Source organism: Lemur catta, chromosome 8 (genome assembly GCF_020740605.2).
Source record: "Lemur catta isolate mLemCat1 chromosome 8, mLemCat1.pri, whole genome shotgun sequence".
NCBI lineage: Eukaryota > Metazoa > Chordata > Mammalia > Primates > Lemuridae > Lemur > Lemur catta.
In genome coordinates, this window is record NC_059135.1 from 41,569,080 (window position 1) to 41,591,406 (window position 22,327).

At 33.3% G+C, this 22,327-nt stretch overlaps 1 protein-coding gene across 1 annotated transcript in view; it reads left to right on the top strand.

Moving 5' to 3' along the window:
* Window positions 1-22,327, top strand: part of TFPI (tissue factor pathway inhibitor) — a 67,958-nt gene that overhangs the window by 19,216 nt on the left and 26,415 nt on the right. The window contains exons 2-3 of the mRNA XM_045559141.1: window positions 14,936-15,052; window positions 22,014-22,211. Coding sequence (XP_045415097.1) covers window positions 14,950-15,052; window positions 22,014-22,211 — 301 coding nt within the window. The 5' untranslated portion in view covers window positions 14,936-14,949. The remainder of the gene's footprint in view (window positions 1-14,935; window positions 15,053-22,013; window positions 22,212-22,327) is intronic.

The window sequence follows — 22,327 nt, forward strand, 5'->3', positions numbered from 1 at the left end:
AGTAGACTCTAGGGCTGATGTGTCTCTACCTCTTTTCTGAGAGAAGGGTAGTCATCCTCACTTCTGAGACAAATTTACTGGCCAAATTTAGAGGCACTTCATTGAAAGACTAGGAAGTTTCCTGCTCTGAATTGCATTGTGTCCCTACAAAATGTTGAAGTCCTAACCCCCAATGTACTTGGAGATAAGGAATTTAGGAGGTAATTAAGTTAAATGAGATAATAAGGGTGCAGTCAAAATTCAATAGGATTGGCGGCCTTATAAAAAGAGGAAGAGCGCTCTCTCTCTCTCTCTCTCTCTGCACACACAGAGGAAAGGCCTTATGAGGCCATAGAAAGAACGCAGCAGCCACCATCTGCAACTCAGAAAGAGATCCCTCACCAAGAACCAAATTGGCCAGTATCCTGATCTTGGATTCCCTAGCCTCCAGGACTGTGAGAAATAAATTTCTGTTGTTTAAGTTATCCAATCTATAATATTTTGTTATAGAAGCCCTAGTAGACTAAGACAGTTCCTGTGAGCTTTATCCACAAATCACTTATGTCCTTATCTGGTGAAGATTCATTTCAAGCCTTGTAGGCTGCTTTGAAAGTGATAGCAAAGGAAAGTTCCCTTAAACTGGGTCTGATGAAGCATTCTAGCCAAACCTCTACCCTAGACTAGTTCATTGAAGGCTACCTGCCTTAAACATTGAGCCTTTTAATTAATTTATTTACTACTTTGCCTATCAATGTGAATTTCATTTATAATATAGTATGTTTAGAGTTTCAAATAACTGGTCCTACCAATATATTTTGAAATATGATTCCATTGTAAGACGGTGACTGCCTTTATCAAATTTTTTCCACCTTTTTCAAATTCTTACTTACCATTTTTATTAAAACAAATCACACTAATAAATCCACACATCAATGTGTAAATATGATTTTTACTAATATTTAAATTTGCTTTCACCAACACTATTTTTAAAAATCTGACAAATTAGAGCAGTGATTAAAGGCATTTGCTTCAGAATCAGATATACTTACACTCCCACTAACAAGCTGTTTTTTGGACAATTTATTTTATTATTTTGAACACTGTTTCTTTCCTCTGTGAAATGAGGATAACATTCTTTTAAGATGAGTGTGAGATACAAATGAGAAAAACAAAACAATAATGAAGGTGCCATAATGGAAAATGCTATTTGCATTATGATTATTATAATTAACACATTGCCTGCCACACTAGAAAAAAAATTTCCCTGGGGCCATGGTGTTTTATTAAAACAAAACAACCCTTTCTAATTTGTTATTTTTTATTGTTTTCTATGAGTTATATGCAATGTAATCCACCTTTTTAGAATTAAATTATCAATATTAATTGTAACAGTAAGAACATCAACAAGTAAGATTTTCATGGACCAACTGCAGGGTTTTGCTTCACACTGCCCAAGGCTAGCATGTGTTAAATACAACTCACATGGCAGTCAATGTGTTAAAGTGACAAACTGTAATTTAACCACCCAATGGTAACAAAATGGCATGTAGGGAGAAAATCTAAACAGCCTTAATCTATAGTATAAAAATTAATCCCAGGTAATTCAACAGTTATAATTACATGTTTGAAACAAGGCTCAAATAAAATAGGATTTGCTCTTGTCTGCAATGAAGATTTTTTTAGTGTGTGTATATATGATGTATGGTTTCTATGTCCTCTAAAGTTTAAGGGGGAAAAAGAAAATATGATACTTGACAGATTTTCAGGTTTCTCATTTAGACATCCCTTGTTTAGGCTTGTTCTAAGACTATTCATTCAGGCTCTGACTGCTGGGTAAACTTCTGTGCCCTATTGCCAGGCATAAGAGGCAAATCCCCAGAGTTTTTAAGTTTTACAACCTCAACCAAATCCAAACTTATTAAAAGGATTTGTTCTGTAAAATTTGGATTCAGTCAAAAGGCCACACTCAAGGATCCAAAAGGTTACGTGTGGCCGCAAGGCCATAGGTTCCCCACTGCTGAGAAAACATTTAGACAACTTGCTGAATCAAAAATTATAATAATGATCAAGGTAAAAACATATATTGGTTAATGAATTGGACTTGTAAAATTAGCAAATCAGAGAAACCAATTTTTATGCTGTAGTTTCCTTGGTAATGTTCCCTAACCATCTTCTTCAAGCTGCAAAGTAATATTTCTAGAGAAATAAGTATAGAGAAACATTAGTAATTAATATATTTGTTAATTATATTTTCCTGAGTTGGACTTCGGTCTCTATTCCATTTATCTTGTTTATTTTAAGGATGCTCTGGAATAATGTAGTTCAGAATCTAGTTCAGCCTTGTCACTTCCTAGCCATCTAGTCATATAATATTAGAAAAGAAATCACACATCTTCAACATAAATTCAACATACCTGCCTAATTGATTGCACAGCATCATTATCAAGATACAGTAACCTAATAGATAAGAAATCACTTTTAAAAAGTAAATTATTAAAAAAAGTTTTGTAACAATACATCTTTGTCCTTCTAATATCATTTCTTAAAATAAATTTGGTATAGATACCATGCAGTGAACCTCATGATATTTTATTTTTATTTTATGTCTTAGGTAAATAATCTCAATGCCAAAATAATGCTTATACGGATGACTCAATACTCCAAAAATGTGGGACCCAGGAGGGAAGTTAATAAAGAGATAAAGAAGGCTCTGTGCTGACTTGTCAGAATTTGGTATGTGGCAAATGTGCAATTGCACAGCCTTAGACCTCCCTTGGGAAACTGCCCAAACATTTGCATTCCCACAATGTATTTATTCAGAAAATAACTCTTTTTCCTGAGAAAAATCTGACTCTTAAATCTCTCCCTAAGATTCTGCAAGTTCTCCTTTGGGGAACAAGAGTTAGAAGTCTATTAAGAAAAGTTTTTTACAAAAATCCACTTCCAGACCCTCGTTAATGTAAGTGTTTTGGAATTTTCTATTGAGAATACTACTTATACAAAGTAAACTTGAAAACATAAAAAGAAAATAGAAAACTATTAAAATCCCTGTAGAGTTTATTTGTCTGCCTCCCACACTATAGTTTTATTCTCATGTTTCCTTTCTTTATGCATTTTTCTTGATATCGGTGTGCAGCAAACCCACCCAAAATGAGGAACAGTTGAAAAATAAAAAGTAAAAAGAACAGAGGTTAATGATTTAAAAAAAAAAAAGTGCAGGTTCTAGTGGGTAGAAGTATAGGCCCCCTGGGGATGAGCCAAATTGAGTAGATGGAAGCAATAAACACCAAGAGGATAACAACGTTAGCCACTGCTGAGCAGAAAATTGGAAAGATTCTTCAAGTTACTTTTTTTCTCCTTTTCTGGTTGTCAGGTTTTGTCTCTCCTGTATTTCACTGGTACACCATAAATAAAGTAGCAGCTAAAATTAAATTTCTTTTAGACGTGGCAAAGTACTGATTGAGCTATTCAATTAATAGTGAAACTTTTAAAACGAACTTCAACAATATGTGATAAAGAGAATCTGATCTAGAAAGTTTAAAGTATATGAACACCATGATTATAATATATACTTAAGCAACATATATGATTTTTCATTAACTTAAAGATAAAATAATAATATGTGTACCCTAAAACTAATGATAGAGTAGATCAATTACTGCCTAATAGTTGGATCATGCCTTTCCCAACATGATGTACTAGAAATCTACTGTCATAATTTCATCCTACTTTAAGTCTCTTTCGTTCTATGTGAGTGTCTTGCTCTTTGGATCATCCCATAAATTCTCATGGGATGATCTCAATATCCTTTGCTATTCCCTTTGAATTTTTCTCTTACAGCCAGCAAAGCCAAATTGCCAAAATATTTTAGCTCCAATGGATTTGAATCATCAGAACATGCCTTTTACGTTGAGATCTGTACTTCTTCACTTTACAACTTGTAGTCTAGCAACTGTCGGCTCCCATACCTAACCATATTAGAACAGAAATGTTTCTTACTTTGGCCCTAACCTTCTTTTAAATCAGTGCTATGTTTCAGTTATTTTTTTAGACCTTCAAAGAGTCTGAAATGATATTTTCAACACAGGATAAGTTCTATGAATATTGAGCGTCTGTTTTTACAGTGTACACAAGATGGTGTCAAGAATTACTTATAAAAATTATAATAGCTAGCATTATTAAGCTAGTCGCCATTCTAATTCCTTTACATTTAATCCTTGCATAATAGTATAGGTAGGTTCCAGTATAATACCCATTTTATAGATGAGGAAATGGAAACAACGAGACAGTTAATGTAGTGTCAAATTCACATAATTAGTAAGTTACAGAACTGGTATTTGAAGCTCTCTAGTCTGTATTAGCTTGCTATGGCTTGCGTAACAAAGTGCCACAGATGGGTAGTTTAAACAACAGAAATGTATTTCCTCACAGTTCTGGAGGCTAGAAATTTCAGATCAAGGTGTCAGCAGAGTCGATTTCTTCCGAGGCCTCTCTCTCTGGTTTATAGATGATGAGTCTTTTCTCTGTGTGTATCTGTGTCCTAACATCTTGTTTTTATAAAGATACCAGTCATATTGGATTGGGGCCTGCCTGCAATGACCTCATTTGTCCTTAGTTACCTCTTTAAAGTCCTTACTTCCAAACACAGTCACATTCTGAGGTACTGTGGGTTACAGCTTTAACATAGGAATTTGAAGTGGGATGCAATTCAGCCCATAAACATGGTCTTACGCCAAACCCCTCCTCTTAACCACCAGGCAAACATTTTTAAAAAAGAAAGAATTAAAAAAAATGTGAGAGAGAGAGAGAATGAGAAAGAACAGGAGAAAGGGAGGAAAAGAAGAAAGAAGAGAGGAAAAGGGTAAGAAAGGGGCTACTTGGGATCAAGGCATGGGGCAACACTTGGATTGATTTAATGGTCCTTGGTTTCTATACAGAAGAGAGCCACCTCCCCCACAGTGATAAACCAAGCACATCAGAATAATCCTGTAGGCAACTGGAGACAGGAGGCTTTCCAGACACACTGGAGACTGACTAATTTTGGGGAAGTCAGCTTTGTATGGTGAAGTATCCGTGAACTCTGGAGTCACAGAGAGATGAATGCAAGTATTACTCTCTCTCATTCTATTAGGGGAAGTTATATCCCCTTTCTGACGCTCAGTTTCCATAGGATATGCATCATACTTCTTAGGATAGGATTATTAGGGGGATTACAGTCGATACGAAGTTCGTTCATAGAAGATCTCATATCTTGAACAAGTAAAAATCCCAGAGTTTTTCCCTTTTCTTTTCCATTTTTTGCTGCTCACTTAGTAGATTCCAGTGAGAGCACTTCCCTATCTTTCACATATTCTCTCATAAAGAATATTAACTTCATAAATACATGGTTAAATAGCAAATAATGCATTTGTTTCACCTAATTATCTCTTTCTAAATCACACATTTCTTTAGTCATCTCTTCCACACACTTAACATTTCTCTTTTGCTTAGATTTCAGCAATTATTCTTGTCTTTTCCCTTTGACCTGAAAAATACCTATCACTTAAGCAAACTTTTATAAATATTCAATCTACTTCATTTGTGTTCTATTTTCTTTTAAAAATTTCCTTTTAAATAAAATTTTAATTGAAATATTTCATACCTTTAGAAAAGTGAAATAAGCAATACAAAAGACATAATTAGAAAAAAAATACTGATGGCACCATTTCATAATACTTGTTTCTGATCTCTTTATTTTTGGTGAAATTGGCAAAAATAAATAAAACTACCTACGTATATCCAGAGATCTATATGGCAGCTTAATTTTAGCTTACAAAGTTTATTCTAATTTATTCATCAAGTATTACTTACATCAGTCATTGTTTTGAGTATTGGGCATAGAATTGTGAATGTTATGAAAAAGCCTGTGCTAAAAATGGAAAACATTTTAGTCATGGAGACAGCACACATGTAACCAAATAAGTATATAAATGGTGATAAGTGCTATTCAATAAATGAAGCAAGACATTGCTGGTAGAAATTTAAAATGGTGCAGCTGCTTAGGAAAACAGTCTGGCAATTCCTCAAATGATTAAACATAGAGTTACCATATGATCCAACAATTCCACTCCTAGGTATATACCCCAGAGAAATGCAAACATATGTTCACAACAAAACTTGTGTACAAATGTTCACAGCAGCACTAGTCATAATATGCAAAAAGTAGAAACAGCACAAATGTTCATTAACTGATGAATAGATACATAAATCATGGTATATCTATACTATAGAATATTTTCAGCAACAAAAAGAAATAAAGTACTGATATATGCTGTGGTATGGATAAACCTTGAAAATGTTATTAGGCACATATTATATTATTCCATTTAAATAAAATTTCCAGAATAGGCAATATGTAGGGCCAGAAAGTAGAATAATTGTTTTCCACTTACATAGAGATCTGGAAATTGAGGAGTTGGGGATGATGGCTAAACTGTGAAGAATTTCCTGATGGGGTGATGAAAATGTTCTAAAATTGACTGTGATGATATTGTAAAAGTCTGTGAATATACTAATAGCTATTGAATTATTTAAAAATTAGATTTATGGAGATTAAAAAGGCACCTGTACAAAAATTAACAAGCAAGTCAAGGACAGAAAATATTTACAATGCATGTATATTTGACAAAGGATTTATATTCATAATCATAAAAAGAACTCTTACAATTCAATAATGAAGGACAAATAATCAAAAAAAATCAGGTTATGATGATAGAGAGAAATGGAGGAACAGGTGGTGGTTTCCTTTTAAATTTAGTACAAGAATAAGATCTTTTGGTAGAGAGGATATCTGACCAGGGTCCTGAATAAAGAAGGAATTTGCCATTCCAGATCTTGTGGAAGAGTGTCCCCAGCATAAGAAATAGCAAGTTCAAAGTACTAAACATAGAATAGTCTTAGAGTATTCAAGTATTAGTGTTTCAATGAACCCAAAAGACTGATAGGTGAAGTCCATAAAGCTAAGTGATTGTGAGAAAGACTGATAGGAAATAAAGTTAAAGTATTTGGGAATGACTTATTGAAAGTCATTGGTGAAATGATCCTGCCTCATGAAGATGATGATGATACAGCAGAACATCACCCAGCTGCTGCCCCATGTCTGTAACTGCCTTTATATTGGTCCACTTGGAAATGTTATAACCTCAAAGGCAATCTTTCCAGAGCTGAATTTATCTGTAACATGCACAGCAATCAACACTTATTTCAATTTATCTAGTTGTATAAGTAGCACAAAAACTCAATTAGGATATTCTTGAATCCTCTGTCTTTAATATCCTTTATCTACTCAATTGCTTAATTTTATCAGTACTTAACTCAGAGTCTCTCACATCTGCCCTTTTCTCTGTAGCTCCAATGATAGCCTCCTGTTTGTAATTTTCAATGTCACCCTCTGCAATATTCTAGCTGTTAATTCCACTGATTGTATTGTCTTCTCGCTATCCCTCCACATACCCTGGATTTTAACAAAGCATAAATCACAACATGCTTTTTAAAATATTTTTCTGGTTCAGAAGAACTACTGACTTTCCTTTTCTGTAACATTATTTCTCAAAGTATCTTGAGTGTAAATTTCTTAAGGGTCCCAGGCTTTGCCTATACTTTTAAATCTCCCTTAGTTTCTAACATGTTATCATGCACAACTAGTCATTAACACATTTATATAATATCCTTGCTTAAACAACTTCTGATGCCAAATTAGAAATTAATGAAGATTTATGAAGAGACTGTTAAGCCAATAAATCAAAAAGAGGTTCCCAATCTAAGAATCAGTATGACTGATTAGTTCTGATGGTGCAAAAATTATGCTTAATTTTTAAAGTAAATTATGAAAAAAATGTATTTTTACTTTCATTTTCAAAAATACCAATTCAATTTCCATCTGTTAAATATTCTTTAAAACAGAATGGTTTTCTGTAGTTAATAAATTTAAATAAATGTCCAAAGCATTCTTGATTGTATTGTCATACTATATCTTGATAAATCACACATATGAAAGGGTATTTGAAAAAGATGTTTGAAAGAAACTAGGTGCAAGATTACCCATGATAGGTTTAACTAATTTAGAAACCTGATTATAAATGTATCCAGCCACTGACTCATCAACAGTCTGATATTATCCATGAACTCTATTAAGCTGACTTCTATAATAAGAAAGTTTAAATAAATTAAAGATTGGATTATTGAACAGTTGCAAAATATCGAAGAAATAATACACAATAAAAAGTTATACATTTAAAATGATGCTATAGTTGTCCAAACAATGCAATATCAACCAAATAGAAAGAAAGTAAAATATGATTCCGTAGGAAAAAATGTGGTAACTAAATTTTAAGGCAGGAAATTATAAGTCAAAATATTAAGGAAATAGTCCAATTGTACTTTAAAACTGATGAACTCTGAGATATTGAACTATTTGTTATACCTAGATAGTGGTTTTTAATGTCAGTGTATTTCTAAGCATATTAACACAATGTGATGCAAGACCAAAGAAATCAAAGTCCACCAAGTCCTTTGGTAGCATCCTGAAAGTCACCAAAAACAAAACTGAAAACATGACTTGCAGACTGTATTTGCAAAGCCCATATCTGATAAAGAACATATATCCAAAATATACAAACAATCCTTAAATTTCAACAATAAAATACAAACAACCTAATTTAAAAATGGGCAAAAGATCTGAAAATATACTTAAAGAAAATATACAGATGGCAAATAAGCAATGAAAATATACTCATCATTGTCATCAAAAAATTGAAAATTAAAATGACAATAAGACACCAGTAAACACTTATTAAAATGGCTAAAACCCAAGAAATTGACAGTTCAAGTGCTGGTGAGGGTGTAGATCAACATGAAGTCTCCTTCATTGCTGGTGGGAATACAAAATGATATAGCTATTTTGGAAAACAGATTGCCAGTTTCTTACAAATGAGAGCATTGTCTTAAAATATGATCCAGCAATCACTCTCCTAGATATTTGCCCAATTGATTTGAAAATTTAAGTTCACACAAAAAGCTGCACATAAATGTTTATAGAAGCTTTAATCATAATCCCCCAAACTGGAAGCAACCAAGATGTCCTTCAATATGTAAATAAACAACTGTGGTAAATCTATACAATGGAATATTATTCAGTGATAAGAAAAACTGAGAATGAGCTATTAAGCCATGAAAAGATATGGAGGAACCTTAAATGGATATGGCTAAGCATAAGAAGCCAATCTTAAAAGACTACATCCTGTATGATTGCAACTATATGACAGAGTGTACTATGATGTACACAAATGAAAACCATGATTTAAGAGGTCAGGAATCCCAGGAAGGAATATAGACTGTGACAAGCAAATCTCAATATATTATAAATACATGGAACAACCTCACCAGAGGAGTTGAAGGTGCAGAAGTGCAGACCTAAGTAACTTTGGATATAAGTGAAGTCTGTAAATCTAATGGGAAAGTAGCTGCACATAGACACACTGCACACTAGTTAATAAAGTTGTAACCATGAGGATATGAGTTAACAATTCTCATATTGCTATACATGTATATTAGAATTGAACAATTAATTAAATGGTTGGTAGATGGTGGGAATCATATTTCTTTCTTCCTGTTACAGATAAGAGAAAAGGCTAGAATGATTCATGTGTTGAACACATATATAAGAACTCATTTTTTTAAATATAGACAAAGATCTTTCCTTATTTATTTATTTTAGTGGTTTTTAAAACAACTTTATTGAGGTATAATTAATATACAAAGAACTGCTCATATTTAATATGTACAATTTCATGAGTTTTTACATATGCAAACACCCATGATACCAGCAACACAATCAAGGTAATAGACATATCTAACACCTCCCAAAGTTTCCTTGTGCCTCCTTTGTTTTTGTTTTTATTTTTATTTTTTTGTGATAGGAATATTTAAGTTGAGATTTACTCTCCTAACAAATTTTGAAGCACAAATTACCATGTTGTTAACAATATACACTATATTGTGTAGCAGATAGCTAAAATTTGTTCCTCTAGCATAACTGAAATTTTATGCCCATTGGACAACGTCCCATTTCCCCCCCTTAAGCTCCTGGCAACCACCATTGTGTTCTCTGCTTCTATGAGTTTGACTATTATGGTTACTACTTGAAACTGTAAAACTGCTAGAAGAAAACATAGTGAAAAAAAAAATCTTGAAATTGGTCTGAGCGATAATTTCTTGAAAATGAGACCAAAAGTTCATGCAAAAAATGGCAAAAATAGACAAGTAGAACTACACCAAACTAAAAAGCTTTGCACAGCCAAGGAACAATCATCAGAATTAAAAGACAAACTATGGAATAGAAGAACATATCTGCAAACCATGTATCTGATAAGGAGTTAATTTCTAAAATATGTAAGGAACTCTTTCAACTCAATAGCAAAAGTAAATAAATAAATAAGCCAAATTTGAAAATAGGCAAAGGCGTTGAACACATATTTCTCCAAGAAGGCACACAAATGGCTAACAGGTATATGAAAGGATGATAAATATCATCAATTTTCAGGGAAATGGAAATCAAAACTACAATGAGATATTACCTCAGACAGGTTAGAATGGCTATTATAAAAAAAAAAAAACTTGAAAAATAACATGTTAGTAAGGATGTCAAAAAATTGGAACCCTGGTACACTGTTGGCGGGAATGTAAAATGGTACAGCAGCCCTGGGTAATATTATGAAAATATCTCAAAAATTAAAAAGAAAACTGTCATATAATCCAGCAATCCCTCTTTTGAATACGTATCAAAAATAATTGAAATCAGAATCTTGAAAAGATCTCTGCATTTCCATGTTCCTTACAGTATTATTCACAATAGCCAAGATATGGAAACAACCAAGTATCCATCAACAGATGAATGAATAAAGAAATGTGGCATATACATGCAATGAAATATTATTCAGCCTTAAAACAGAAGGAGATCTTGCCAAAATAAAACTTGAGGACATTGCCAAGCATGGTGGTGCATACCTGTAGTCCCAGCTACTCGGGAGGCTGAGGCAGGAGGATCACTTGGGCCTTCTGAGCCCAGGAATTTGAAGTCGCAGTGAGCTATGATGATGCCACTGCACTTTGCCAGGGGTGACAGAGTAAGACTCTGTCTCAACAACATCAAAACTTGAGGACATTATGCTAAGTGAAATAAACTAGTCACAGAAGGATATAGATATATTTAAAGGTAGTGTATCTTTATATGTAGAATAGTATACACATATATTTCTTTGATCTGTCAAAGAGAGGGCCTAAAAAATGACCCCCTAGTAATGAACAAACCTAGTGCCCATATCTTGGTTTCTAATACCAATATTTAACAAAAGGAATCAGGGCTTTTTAGGAGAAATGGCTGGTTCTAATACTGGGGCATAATATAAGCCTGGAGCATCTTGTAGTGACAAAAAGGAAGGAGGTACTCAAAAAAACTTAAAACCCACATTCATGGAACGATGTCAAAGAAGCACAGGAGCCAACTAAATGCACACCCAAATTGGCCAAAGACAATCTGAGCAACAATATAAATGAAGTGGCATTGAATTATAACACAAAGTATAAAATAAATATTCTTGAGTCCATACTGATATAAAGGATTGAATAATTTAATAAATAGAGGGGAGGAGACAAATATTGATGCAAAAGAATTCCAATTAATTTATGTAGATACTCTAACCTCAAGGAGAGAGATCAAAAGGGCTGCACGTGGTGATTTCCTTCCAAAGAGTACAGTATGGAAAGGTGGAGGTAGGAAGTAACTTCATAGAGTAGAAATTTAATGATCATTACCCCACCAGATGTTCAGGGTCAAGCTCAACAGTCATAAATCATGTTGGTAATATGTGCCCTTGTTATGATGTGATAAAAAATATCACTTTACCTCTGTGATCTTCTTCCCCAAAATTCATAACCCTCATTTAATTATGAGGAAAAAAGACACATTCCAATAAAGAGGCACCCTGCAAAATACCTGACCAGTATTCCTTAAAACTGTCGAGATCATCATCCAAGGAAAGTCTGAGAAACTGTCACAGCCAAGGGCAGCGAAGGAGAAATCACAGCTAAAAGTAATGTGGTATTCGGGATGGGATACTGGAACAAAAAAGGGACTAGGGAAAAACAGGAAATTTGATGCAAGTATGGGCTCCAGTTAATAATAATGTATCAATATTGGTATATTAATGGTAACAAATGCACCATACTAATATAAGATATTAAAAATAGGAAAACTGAGTTTGAGATGTAAGAGAAGTCTCTGTACTCTTTTCTCAAGTTTTTTTTTGTAAATCTAAAAGCATTCTAAATAATTGTCAACTTTTTTAAAGAGGATATTTCTACCAAAAAACTAGGACTATATGCTTATCAAGCAGTTCCTCACAGGCAATCCCCTGCAGGACAATAGGGAAAGAGATCCTTGGATGGTGGTTTGTAAACTTGTGTTTTCCAATTTTAGGAAATTTGGATTGTTCGAAAAGAAAAGAGAGATACTTTATATATCAGATTTGGTACACGGATTCATCCCTATATTAAATCTGTTATCACCCACAATAGGATTTTTCTGTAAAAATTTGAAGATTGCATTGCTCTTGTAATGCATGTACTTTATTTGCCTTTTGTTTGTTTTCCTATTTTTTTAAAAATTATATACCTGCCTTTTTTCTTTCTGGTGTGTGTCTGTGTATTTTGTGATACTCTGCTCATCTATTTTTTAAGTTGACTGCATCATATAAAGTTCTGGATCAGCAAATAATTAACTATGGCTTGCTGTAGAATACAGTCATAGTTTTATCTGTCCAACACCCTACCCTTCCTCTGGAAGCAATAACCCCCTCCCTGTCAGAGCTACACCTGTCCACTCTACTATCAAAACCGTACTTCCATTAAGATTTGCAATACTATTACATTTTCTTAATCCTGACTTCTGACTGGTGTAGGGTCCACCAAACCCATGATGATCTTCCACAGCTCCCAACTCAAATGTATTGGTCCAAAAGGTGGCACTTGTTCCAAGCTGAAACTATCAGTGCTAGTCTCAAGCTATTTGAAACTGCTTCATAAAGAGAAGAAATCGCACTGTTTTGATGGAAGCATTCTTATCTTAAGGTTTAAAACCAGGACAGGTCAGTGACCAGGCATCATGCTTACGTAGAGAAAATTGTGCTGCATGAAGAGAAAATCAAGTTTGTCTAAGGAGTGTAACAGCAATGAGAGGCGCCTGGTGGTGGTCAGTTCCCTGGCTCTAGTTGTCTCTGAGATCCAACACAAACCTGCCCTTCTATTCCTAGATTGCTCCACATTTTCTAGAATAGATGAACTGATGATCTAAATATTTGTGAGCTGGCTTCTGATCCTTGCAAATAAGGAATACTAAACTACTGTTTGGGCAACACTCTAGGCCGCCATTTTTTAAGACAGGAACTTCCTGGCATTAGAACCCTAATTCTCAAGTTCTTCAGCAGCACCCAACCTCAGCCTGCTCCCTAAGCCATGTGATACAAATAAACGTGCTTCATTTTACACTCAAAGTAGAATAGGATTTTATACTTTAAATAATCAAATGGAAACAGGAGAGTCTCTGAAAAATATGTATTCAAAAATAAGATAAAGAATAAAAGTTGAGTCTTCAAAATTATGTATCTATGTAGATATATATTTGTGAATTGAAACAGTTTATGGTATGATTTACAAGGTATATAACACCTCCACTGACCAAAAATCAAATGGGTTAACATTTCCAAAGTGTGAGAAAACAGATTATATGTCTCACTAGTGATTTTAGTGAGACTTTAAGAAAAATGATATTTATTACTTTATTATTTATTATAAGGCTATGCACACCTTAATGGTGTATATGGAAGCTATGAGCCACTACAGACAAAACCAGAGAATTCTAGATTGTTTTTGAGGGAGTATCTGTCCCTGCATTTGTGAATGTTTACTGATAAGATTTCTCTTTCCTTCCTGACTTGAATGGCATTAGTGGATGAGAACATGAGCATGTGTTCCCTTCTTTCTCTTCCTGTGCTACAGGCACATGACACGTTTCCTTCCATCTTTAAATACAAAGGAAAAAAATCTTTTAAAAAATGTATTTAGAGGTGCTTTTTTCATGATTTTTTGCCATGAACCTTTAAATCATCTTGAAGCAGGAAGTGTCTCATTCTCCTGCTGAAAGCTGTTTCCCTTAGAGTGTAAAAGTGTCAGTTTTTCACAGAGTCACTGTGAAACTCTTTTGAATCAGATGGCTCACTTAATTGAGGGAGGATGAACTGGGGAATAGGACTGGCTGGAATGTTAGACATTTCTTTTGTCTGCAGTTCTGGCTCTCTGCTATCTCATAGAAAACCTGGTTAGGGAGTTGATTATAAAAACAAATATATTTTAAAAAAAGATGAAAATTGTAAATAGTATTTCCTTTTTAATGCAAAGACCAGAGCAGAGGAAAAGAGAAAGCAGAAATTGAAAGTTGTATTAAAGAAATCATAGCAAAATACAAAAAATATAATTAGTTCTGTCTGAAAAAGAATAGTTATGAGAAAGGTGTGGAAAGTAGAATTGTACGTGAAAATGGATTTTAACATGTACTTAGCCATAGTGATCATCATTATCAATGTCGCTCAATTATTGCCCTTTTTATTTATATTTTCAAAGTTAGAATATGACCTGGGTACTTGAATATTATTAAATATATGTACTGAGTGTATTTGTCCATAATTTTGAAAACTACATACATATTTTAAATATGACTCATGGATTGTGTGGAGTGAGATGTGTGCAAACCTACATTAAATGTCATAGAAGTTTGCATTTGGAAGGATGCATGATTTCTACTAGTCTATAGTCAAGTTGACATTAGCGCTTTATTTATTAGATGTGTATGGCTTCTGTATTTCAGAGGTGATTTATACAATGAAGAAAGAACATGTTCTTTGGGCTTCTCTTCTGCTTAGTCTTGCCCCTGCCCCTCTTAAAGCTGATCCTGAGGAAGGTGAAGAACATACAAATATCACAGGTAAAATGTTATATGTGTTTATCTTTTTAAGCTAGTCAAAGCTCTCAATTTTAATCCAAACTCTAGCATATTTTTCTGTTGTGTAGAAAAATTAGTTTTTATTGAAGTGAATTTTTTCTTTGGAAACCTCTTATGCCTACTGTGTCTTTTTTTTTTTTTTTCTTCTTCTTCTTTTTTAAAACTTAGTCCAAAAATAAGATCATTTTAGTTGAAAGACTTCCCTTTTTTCAGGCTACAAACACTGGAGTAGCTCTGGGATATTGCAAGGAGCAAACTATTCTGGGAACAACTCTCCAGGGCACTTGATGCCACCCTGGGGTGGGAAAAGTGTGAGAAGGAAAGGGAACTACAGACATCTAAGGTTTCAGCCATTCTCTCATTCTTGCCCATATTTCCAAAGTAAGAATTTCCAAGATGAGTTCAGTGTAAGAATCTAGTCAAGCAGGACACCAAAGGACCTGGTAATACAAGTTATCCCATAAAGCTCTGCATCAAAAAATAAAAATATTAACAATAAAAAAATAGAACGAGAAGACTGTACAGTGATTGTCATTATAAATGTATATCTTTCTTAAAAGTAACATTTTGTGGCAAATTAGCAAATTGTTGATAGCAATCTCAAGTTCTCAGTAAAAGTGATAGAATATTAACAAAATAAAACCTTCTTTTTGTGTAGCAGTTTATGATATGCAAAAGATTTTCATGAACACATTCTTATTTTATATCTCTAATAAATCTCTGAAGTGATTGTGTTCAGTTTACTTCTCTGTAATAAAGACTGAATAAAACATCTTCTGTGCCTGAAAGTGTGGAAGGTGCTAGGGCAGCAATGATGGCTGAGACCGGATTCTCAAGAATCTCACAATTTCATAGGGAGACTGAAGAGCGGAAGGTTATTTCAGTACAGTGTAGTAAATGGAGTGAAGGAAGCATGCATAGGTACTGCCATTGATGCAAAGAGGAACGAGACTCATCCAAGCTTGGCGACCTGAGAGCTTGGCAAGGGGAAGTGATGTTATAAAAATTTCCTGGAGATGGAAAATTATTTAGTGCAGTAAATATTGTAATGTGCCTTTTGAAAATAGGAATTTGACCATTATGAGATGAGTTTCTTCATTCAGCTTTTTTCTCAAAAGGGATTGGGTTAAAGTTCTAACATTCTAGGAGTTATGGAGACAAAGGATGTGGAAGATAAAGTCAGTCCCGGCAGGGAAAAGACAGGCAACCTCAGTTTTGGGAAGTGGGAGGATAATGCATACAAATGTTCCCAGTATTCTCCCATTCCAATCCCCCTCAATCAGACTGAGACAACATATACCCATTAGTCAGGAGGGCCCTGAAATTGTTGCTGCCACAGTCAACCATAAACCAGAGTTAACTCACCAACAATTAAGTGAGAATTTAAAATCACTATAAGGTAGCTTCCAAACCTAGATGGGTAACAAAGAATTTTGATCTTGAAGTTAGATTTGAAGTCCTCTGGGTTGTCTAGTTGCACAGTGTTACCTAGTTTTGTTTTTGTTTTTGCTTTGTTTCTAATTCATTTTGCAATAACATGATCTCACATCTGAATAAACTCAGTTTTGGAGATATAATTTATCACAGATGCCAAGATCATGCCATCATCCATTTCAACTGAAATAGGGTACTGTTATTTATAGAAAAATATGTACAATTTTATTGCTTCTCTCACAAGTCAATAGTAGACTTTTTAAAAATCAATCCAACCAGAAGAGAGGATGAGATAGAATAAACTTCTTGATAAGACCACAACAATAATGAAAACAGCTTTAAAAAAATACCTTTGGGCTGGGAGAGAGAAGATTAGCAGGGAACATTTAGGGAAAGGCAGACGTCTTTTATAATATTCAAAATCAGACAGTCTTGAGTTTGTAGATGTGGTTTGCCATCTAGTACCTTTGTGAAATTAAATAAATTATTTAAACTCTCTGACTTCCAAGGTTCTAAGCTGTAAATAAATGAGGTAAATAACTAATTCCATATGGCTGTTATATAAACCACATAAAAAACATCTGGCACATTTTATGATGCAGAGAAGGCAAACAGTACATGTCTGTGTTCTTCACTGCTAGAGAAATTGAATCCTTTAGTCAGAGAGGCAAGCAGCGCATAGACTTTTAGCAAGTTACCTGAAAGCCCTAGATTCACAAACAAGTTCCAGGAGAATGAGAATTCTAGTATGGCATGTTCTCAGGTACAAAATATTATAGTGAGCCTTCTATCCAACATCCCAGGACACAGGGAAGGGGGAGGTGAGAATGTAACCCTCAGACTATGAGACATAAAATACATTTCATCAATTAAAAAATGATTAAATAAACCATAATCCTATTTTTATGGTTTCATCAGATTAAATTCCTATTAGATCACCCTGTGTTTTCCAGTTTCATGGCAAGAGGCAGATAATCCTTGTCTCTGTTAGCATTTTTGTCAAGTCTCAATTTCAAGTCTTGGGAAAGTTATCCATGACCTCCTGAGGCTAGCTTAGGTATCCTATTATATGCTCGCACAGCACCCAGAACTTCCTGAATATTTATGTAAGTCAGTCTCCAATGACTGTATGTCCCATGGTGGAGGAACTGCTTGTTGCCACCTAAGTTACTGTCATATCTGCAGTGACAGCACAGTGCCTGACACATGCTCAACACATATTTATTAACATTCATAAAGGTTTATTCAAAGTAAAATATGAAAACCAGGGCATACTTCCATCCCTTTTGAGTGGAGTGTCAGGGAACTGTGTGTCAGACAGCACACCTGGCCACTGCCCAATTCCAGGGATGCTGTGCTCAGGTGTGGGGCACAAGCTCACTGCACAAAAGAATATTCTAATGTAGGATTCATCGAGGAAATACATTAAAATATGAATTATAAAGGTGAAAAAGCTAATAATAAAATACAGTTAATAAAAGTTAATACTTAGTGTTTTTTCTTTAACAAATTGCTGTAAAATTATCATTTATCTCCACCATTGAAGCCATTTTTAGTTTTACAAAGTGAGTTCTAGAAAGAAATGTTATTAACTGAGCAGAACTTTTTATAACTGAATCTGCATGCTTGATGCAAATGTCAGTTTTGGAATCTTAATCATGGACCTATAACAATTTCACTCAGTTATAAAGAAAGTTTGAGATATCTGGTATAAAAACAAATGAGGTCAATTCAAAACCATCATTTATGGTGTGAATTTGAGCCATTTATTTAATTTCTGAAATACTAGTTTATAATTTATAAAATGGAGATAAAAATCCATACATTTGCAAAATGTCCAGAGTATAATCATTACTCAGTAAACATTAGGTATTGTCATTATTGCTAGGCGACTGCTCAACTAGTAGTTTACTATCTTTTGTTTTTGTGGTACACTATCACCACCTGGTGGCAAAATTACTTAATAACCGATTGAGCGTGGGGTGTATCCTTAATACAGAAAATGGAAAATATTTAGCTTGACAATAAGGACTATAAAAAATATTAAGAGGCCGAGCTCAATGGCTCATGTCTGTAATCCCAGAACTCTGGGAAGCTGAGGCAGGAGGATCTCTTTAGGCCAGGAGTTCGAGACCCGCCAGGGCAACATAGTGAAACCCTGTGGCTGTAAAAAATATAAAAATAGTTGGCTGTGTTGGTGTGCACCTGTAATCCCAGCTACTCAGGATGCTGAGGCAGGAAGATCACCCATGCATTTGAGGTTACAGTGAGCTATGATCGCACCACTGCACTCCAGCCTGGGAGACAGAGTGAGATCCCATCTCTCTATAAAGAAAAAAAATTAAGAGTAAAAAGTAGAGGAATCATCAATGAGAAAGAATCTGATATAAAGCATTGATTTATAAGAAATGTTTTTTTCTAAATACAATGGCAATTCAGGTATTAGATAAAGTTTCTTGTATGCTACATGTATAGATCTGTATATTTATATTAAAGATGCCTGTCTGAAACGCTGCTTCCTTAATTTGTTGTCTTTAAAGTTCTAAAGTAACATTAACTTGGGAATGAGGACCATGATACCATATGAGAGGTACTACAGGAATTTCTGAGATAATGGCATACAGCTTTAAGAAATCTATAAGATTCCAAATGCCAGAATATTTTTATAGCTGGTTCATTCCTTGAAATTATGTATATGAGTTCTGATAACTGATTCTGAGATCATATATTTATAGAACTGATAGGTCAAATTTTTATCAGTATCAAAATACATGTTTATAGTGTAGAAACAGTGCTAATTCAATGATACTTATTGTGGGCCTGCTCTAAGTCGGATGCTCCACTTAATGTCTTTATGCAAAATGTTCTGACTTCTCACAATTTAACAACTCAAAATGTCAGTTATGGCATTATAAAATCCTTAAATAAACTCAGAGAATATAAATGCATTTACAATTATTTGTAAATGCATTATTCAGAAAAAGCTTTCAGTGATTTTTGAATTCAAATTAACAATTATAATTTCAGTGATGAAGAGAGAAAACATGGTTTTTATACGTCATGGTTGTTTATATACAAATATTTTTCTATGGAAAATATGTTTCCAACCCTCTCAAATATGATTGTATTTATCTCAAGTATGATTATATTTACGTTATAAATTTTTCTTTAAAAAGTACTTGTGCATGTCATTTAAGAAAAGTGGAGAATTTCAATGAAGTCTAAAAACATTTAAGAAAAATTATCATTCTGAATTTTACCATGTAATATTCATATTTGTAGGTACCAGAAACTCATGATGTATCTGAGAGACTCTTTAAAGCCAATTATCATATTTCAGATAAGTTCAACAAAAAATGTTAAAGAATTAGAAAGAAAAAGAAATGCCAGTTAAACTTGTACATGTTCATCAGTAATTATTAATTCACTTTGACAAAGTTATATACATATATGCTATAGATATTTATTGGATTTAGGGACATTGTGTTATTGGTGTAAAATTATAAAAAATACCATATTGATAAACACAAACTTTATATTTTGTCAATGGAACATAACCCCAGAGACAGTTGAAAACATACAATTTCCCAGGTGTATAAAACTCAATTTTATTTAAAGGTTTGGCTGGCATTATTACTTTCCAGTTAACTAGTTCATGACAATTAGGTTTAGTGCTGAAGGTATCCATCTATCATAATTATTCCTTGTCATATTTTATTCTTCCTTACTAAATTTTGGGTCTGAAAAACTTACTGTTCTATCAGTTCTGTCAGCTCAATTTATTTAAATTTAAAAAAATAGTTAAGTCAGTTATCAAGTAAATCAAAATGGTGAGATAGTATTTTATAAATTCAACTCAAATTTTTTAAAATTAAATTTATGTTAGTAGTTCAGATAAAATTCACATGTTCATAAATAATCAGTGTCATATGAATCAAACAGCATAAAAATTCCAACTTAAGTATAGAAAGCTACATTTTTAACCTTTCCAAGATTGCAAGGATTACCTCTCATTTTATAACTCATATAAAAATTAGCAATAATGTTCCAATAGCTTTGTTATAGAGTTTCAACATTATTGAAATATGGTTATACTTGATATTAATAATACGAAATATATAATTAGAATAATAACAGCGTAAGTGTAGAAGAGACTTGATAAAATTATCTAATCCTACTTTTATTATTTGCATATTTTCTCTTTTAAAAAATATTCACATAATTTTTGAAGTTACAGGGCATTTAAAGTGGATTTCCTTTCAGATGATCATACATCCACAAACTTATCCTTAATTTCAGGCTTTAAAAATGTTTTATGTGAAAATTTTAAAGTGACATCTATATATGTTCTTTTGTTCAAAGTAAATTATTTTAGAGTGCATGCATTAAACCTCTTTTGAACATACACATATAATCTGTTTTAATTTAATACTACTGCCCTCTAGAGGGCAAATTGGTTCAGGTTATTTACAGGTTTCACTATCCTCCATAAGGGATCAACAGTCAATTCCCAAAAACATAGAAGATACATAGAGTCAATATATAGACAATACTCAAGAATATGATCTGACATTCTTTAGTCATTATTATTTTTGTTGCACCAAGCACAATTTTCAGTGTCTTTCTTTACTGGTAGATTCTGTAAACAATGCAATTTATTTAAAATTAGACATCTATTAATATTACTGGACCTGATACAAATAAAATTTTTAAAAAATTAGTTGAGTTTCCTGTATTTTCATGTCCCTTCTCAAGATAGGAAATTTTTCTGTTATTAAAATCAGTGACTAAATGTCTAGAGAAAAAAAAATTTAGCTCAAGGTCAAAAGAATTGCCTCATTCTATTTAAAATATAGAAAGCAATGTTTAAGTTTTTTCAACATTATTAAAAACCAATCACAGTAAGTAAAAGAATGCCCCATGCAGTGTATTCTTTTTGTAACATCAAACAAGTTAATTTCCATAATTAGGGAATGGTTCATTATAGTATGATATATAAAAAACATATATATTTAGATATATATGTATATATATGAGAATGTGAATATACTGTTGTTTTTAAAGAGTTGTTTTATGTGGGAAAAGTGACACAACTATGGTTTAGGGAGAGAAACTCAAAAGAATTGTCCATTAACTGAGTTAAAGGTAGAGGTCTATTGTAGACACATCCCTTTGAATGAGGTTGCCTTATATCTATTACTCAATTCCTTCTCAGTCAACTGACACAGATTTTAAGCAATACCTATTAACAAAAATCTAGAAAAAAGTCATAATACATTTTTTCCTTTAATAGTTGGTAAGTCATCAACTATTAAACCGTAATAGATTATAAAATGTGCCTTATTTGGTGAATTTATTAACTTTATCTCTTTGATAACTGAATAACTTTTTATGGTTTCTTAGCATATTTTATTGTTGTAATCAGGACATATTATAGAGGACATTATTATAAAGAACATTATTAAAGTGTTGATGGAGGATTACGTGTTCTTTTATTTTTCCCATGTAGATACTGCATTGCCACCACTGAAACCTATGCATTCATTTTGTGCATTGAAGGCAGATGATGGCCCATGCAAAGCAATGATGAAGAGATTTTTCTTCAATATTTTCACTCAACAGTGTGAAGAATTTGTATATGGGGGATGTGAAGGAAATCAGAATCGATTTGACAGTCTGGAAGAGTGCAATAAAATATGTGTAAGAGGTAGGCTTCTGGCAACCCTTATTACTCAAGAGCCTTAAGGATTATTGGGTCTAATATTAGATTTGATAATTTTAGGAAAATAAGTTGATACTTTTTGAACATTCCAAAGAATCTTT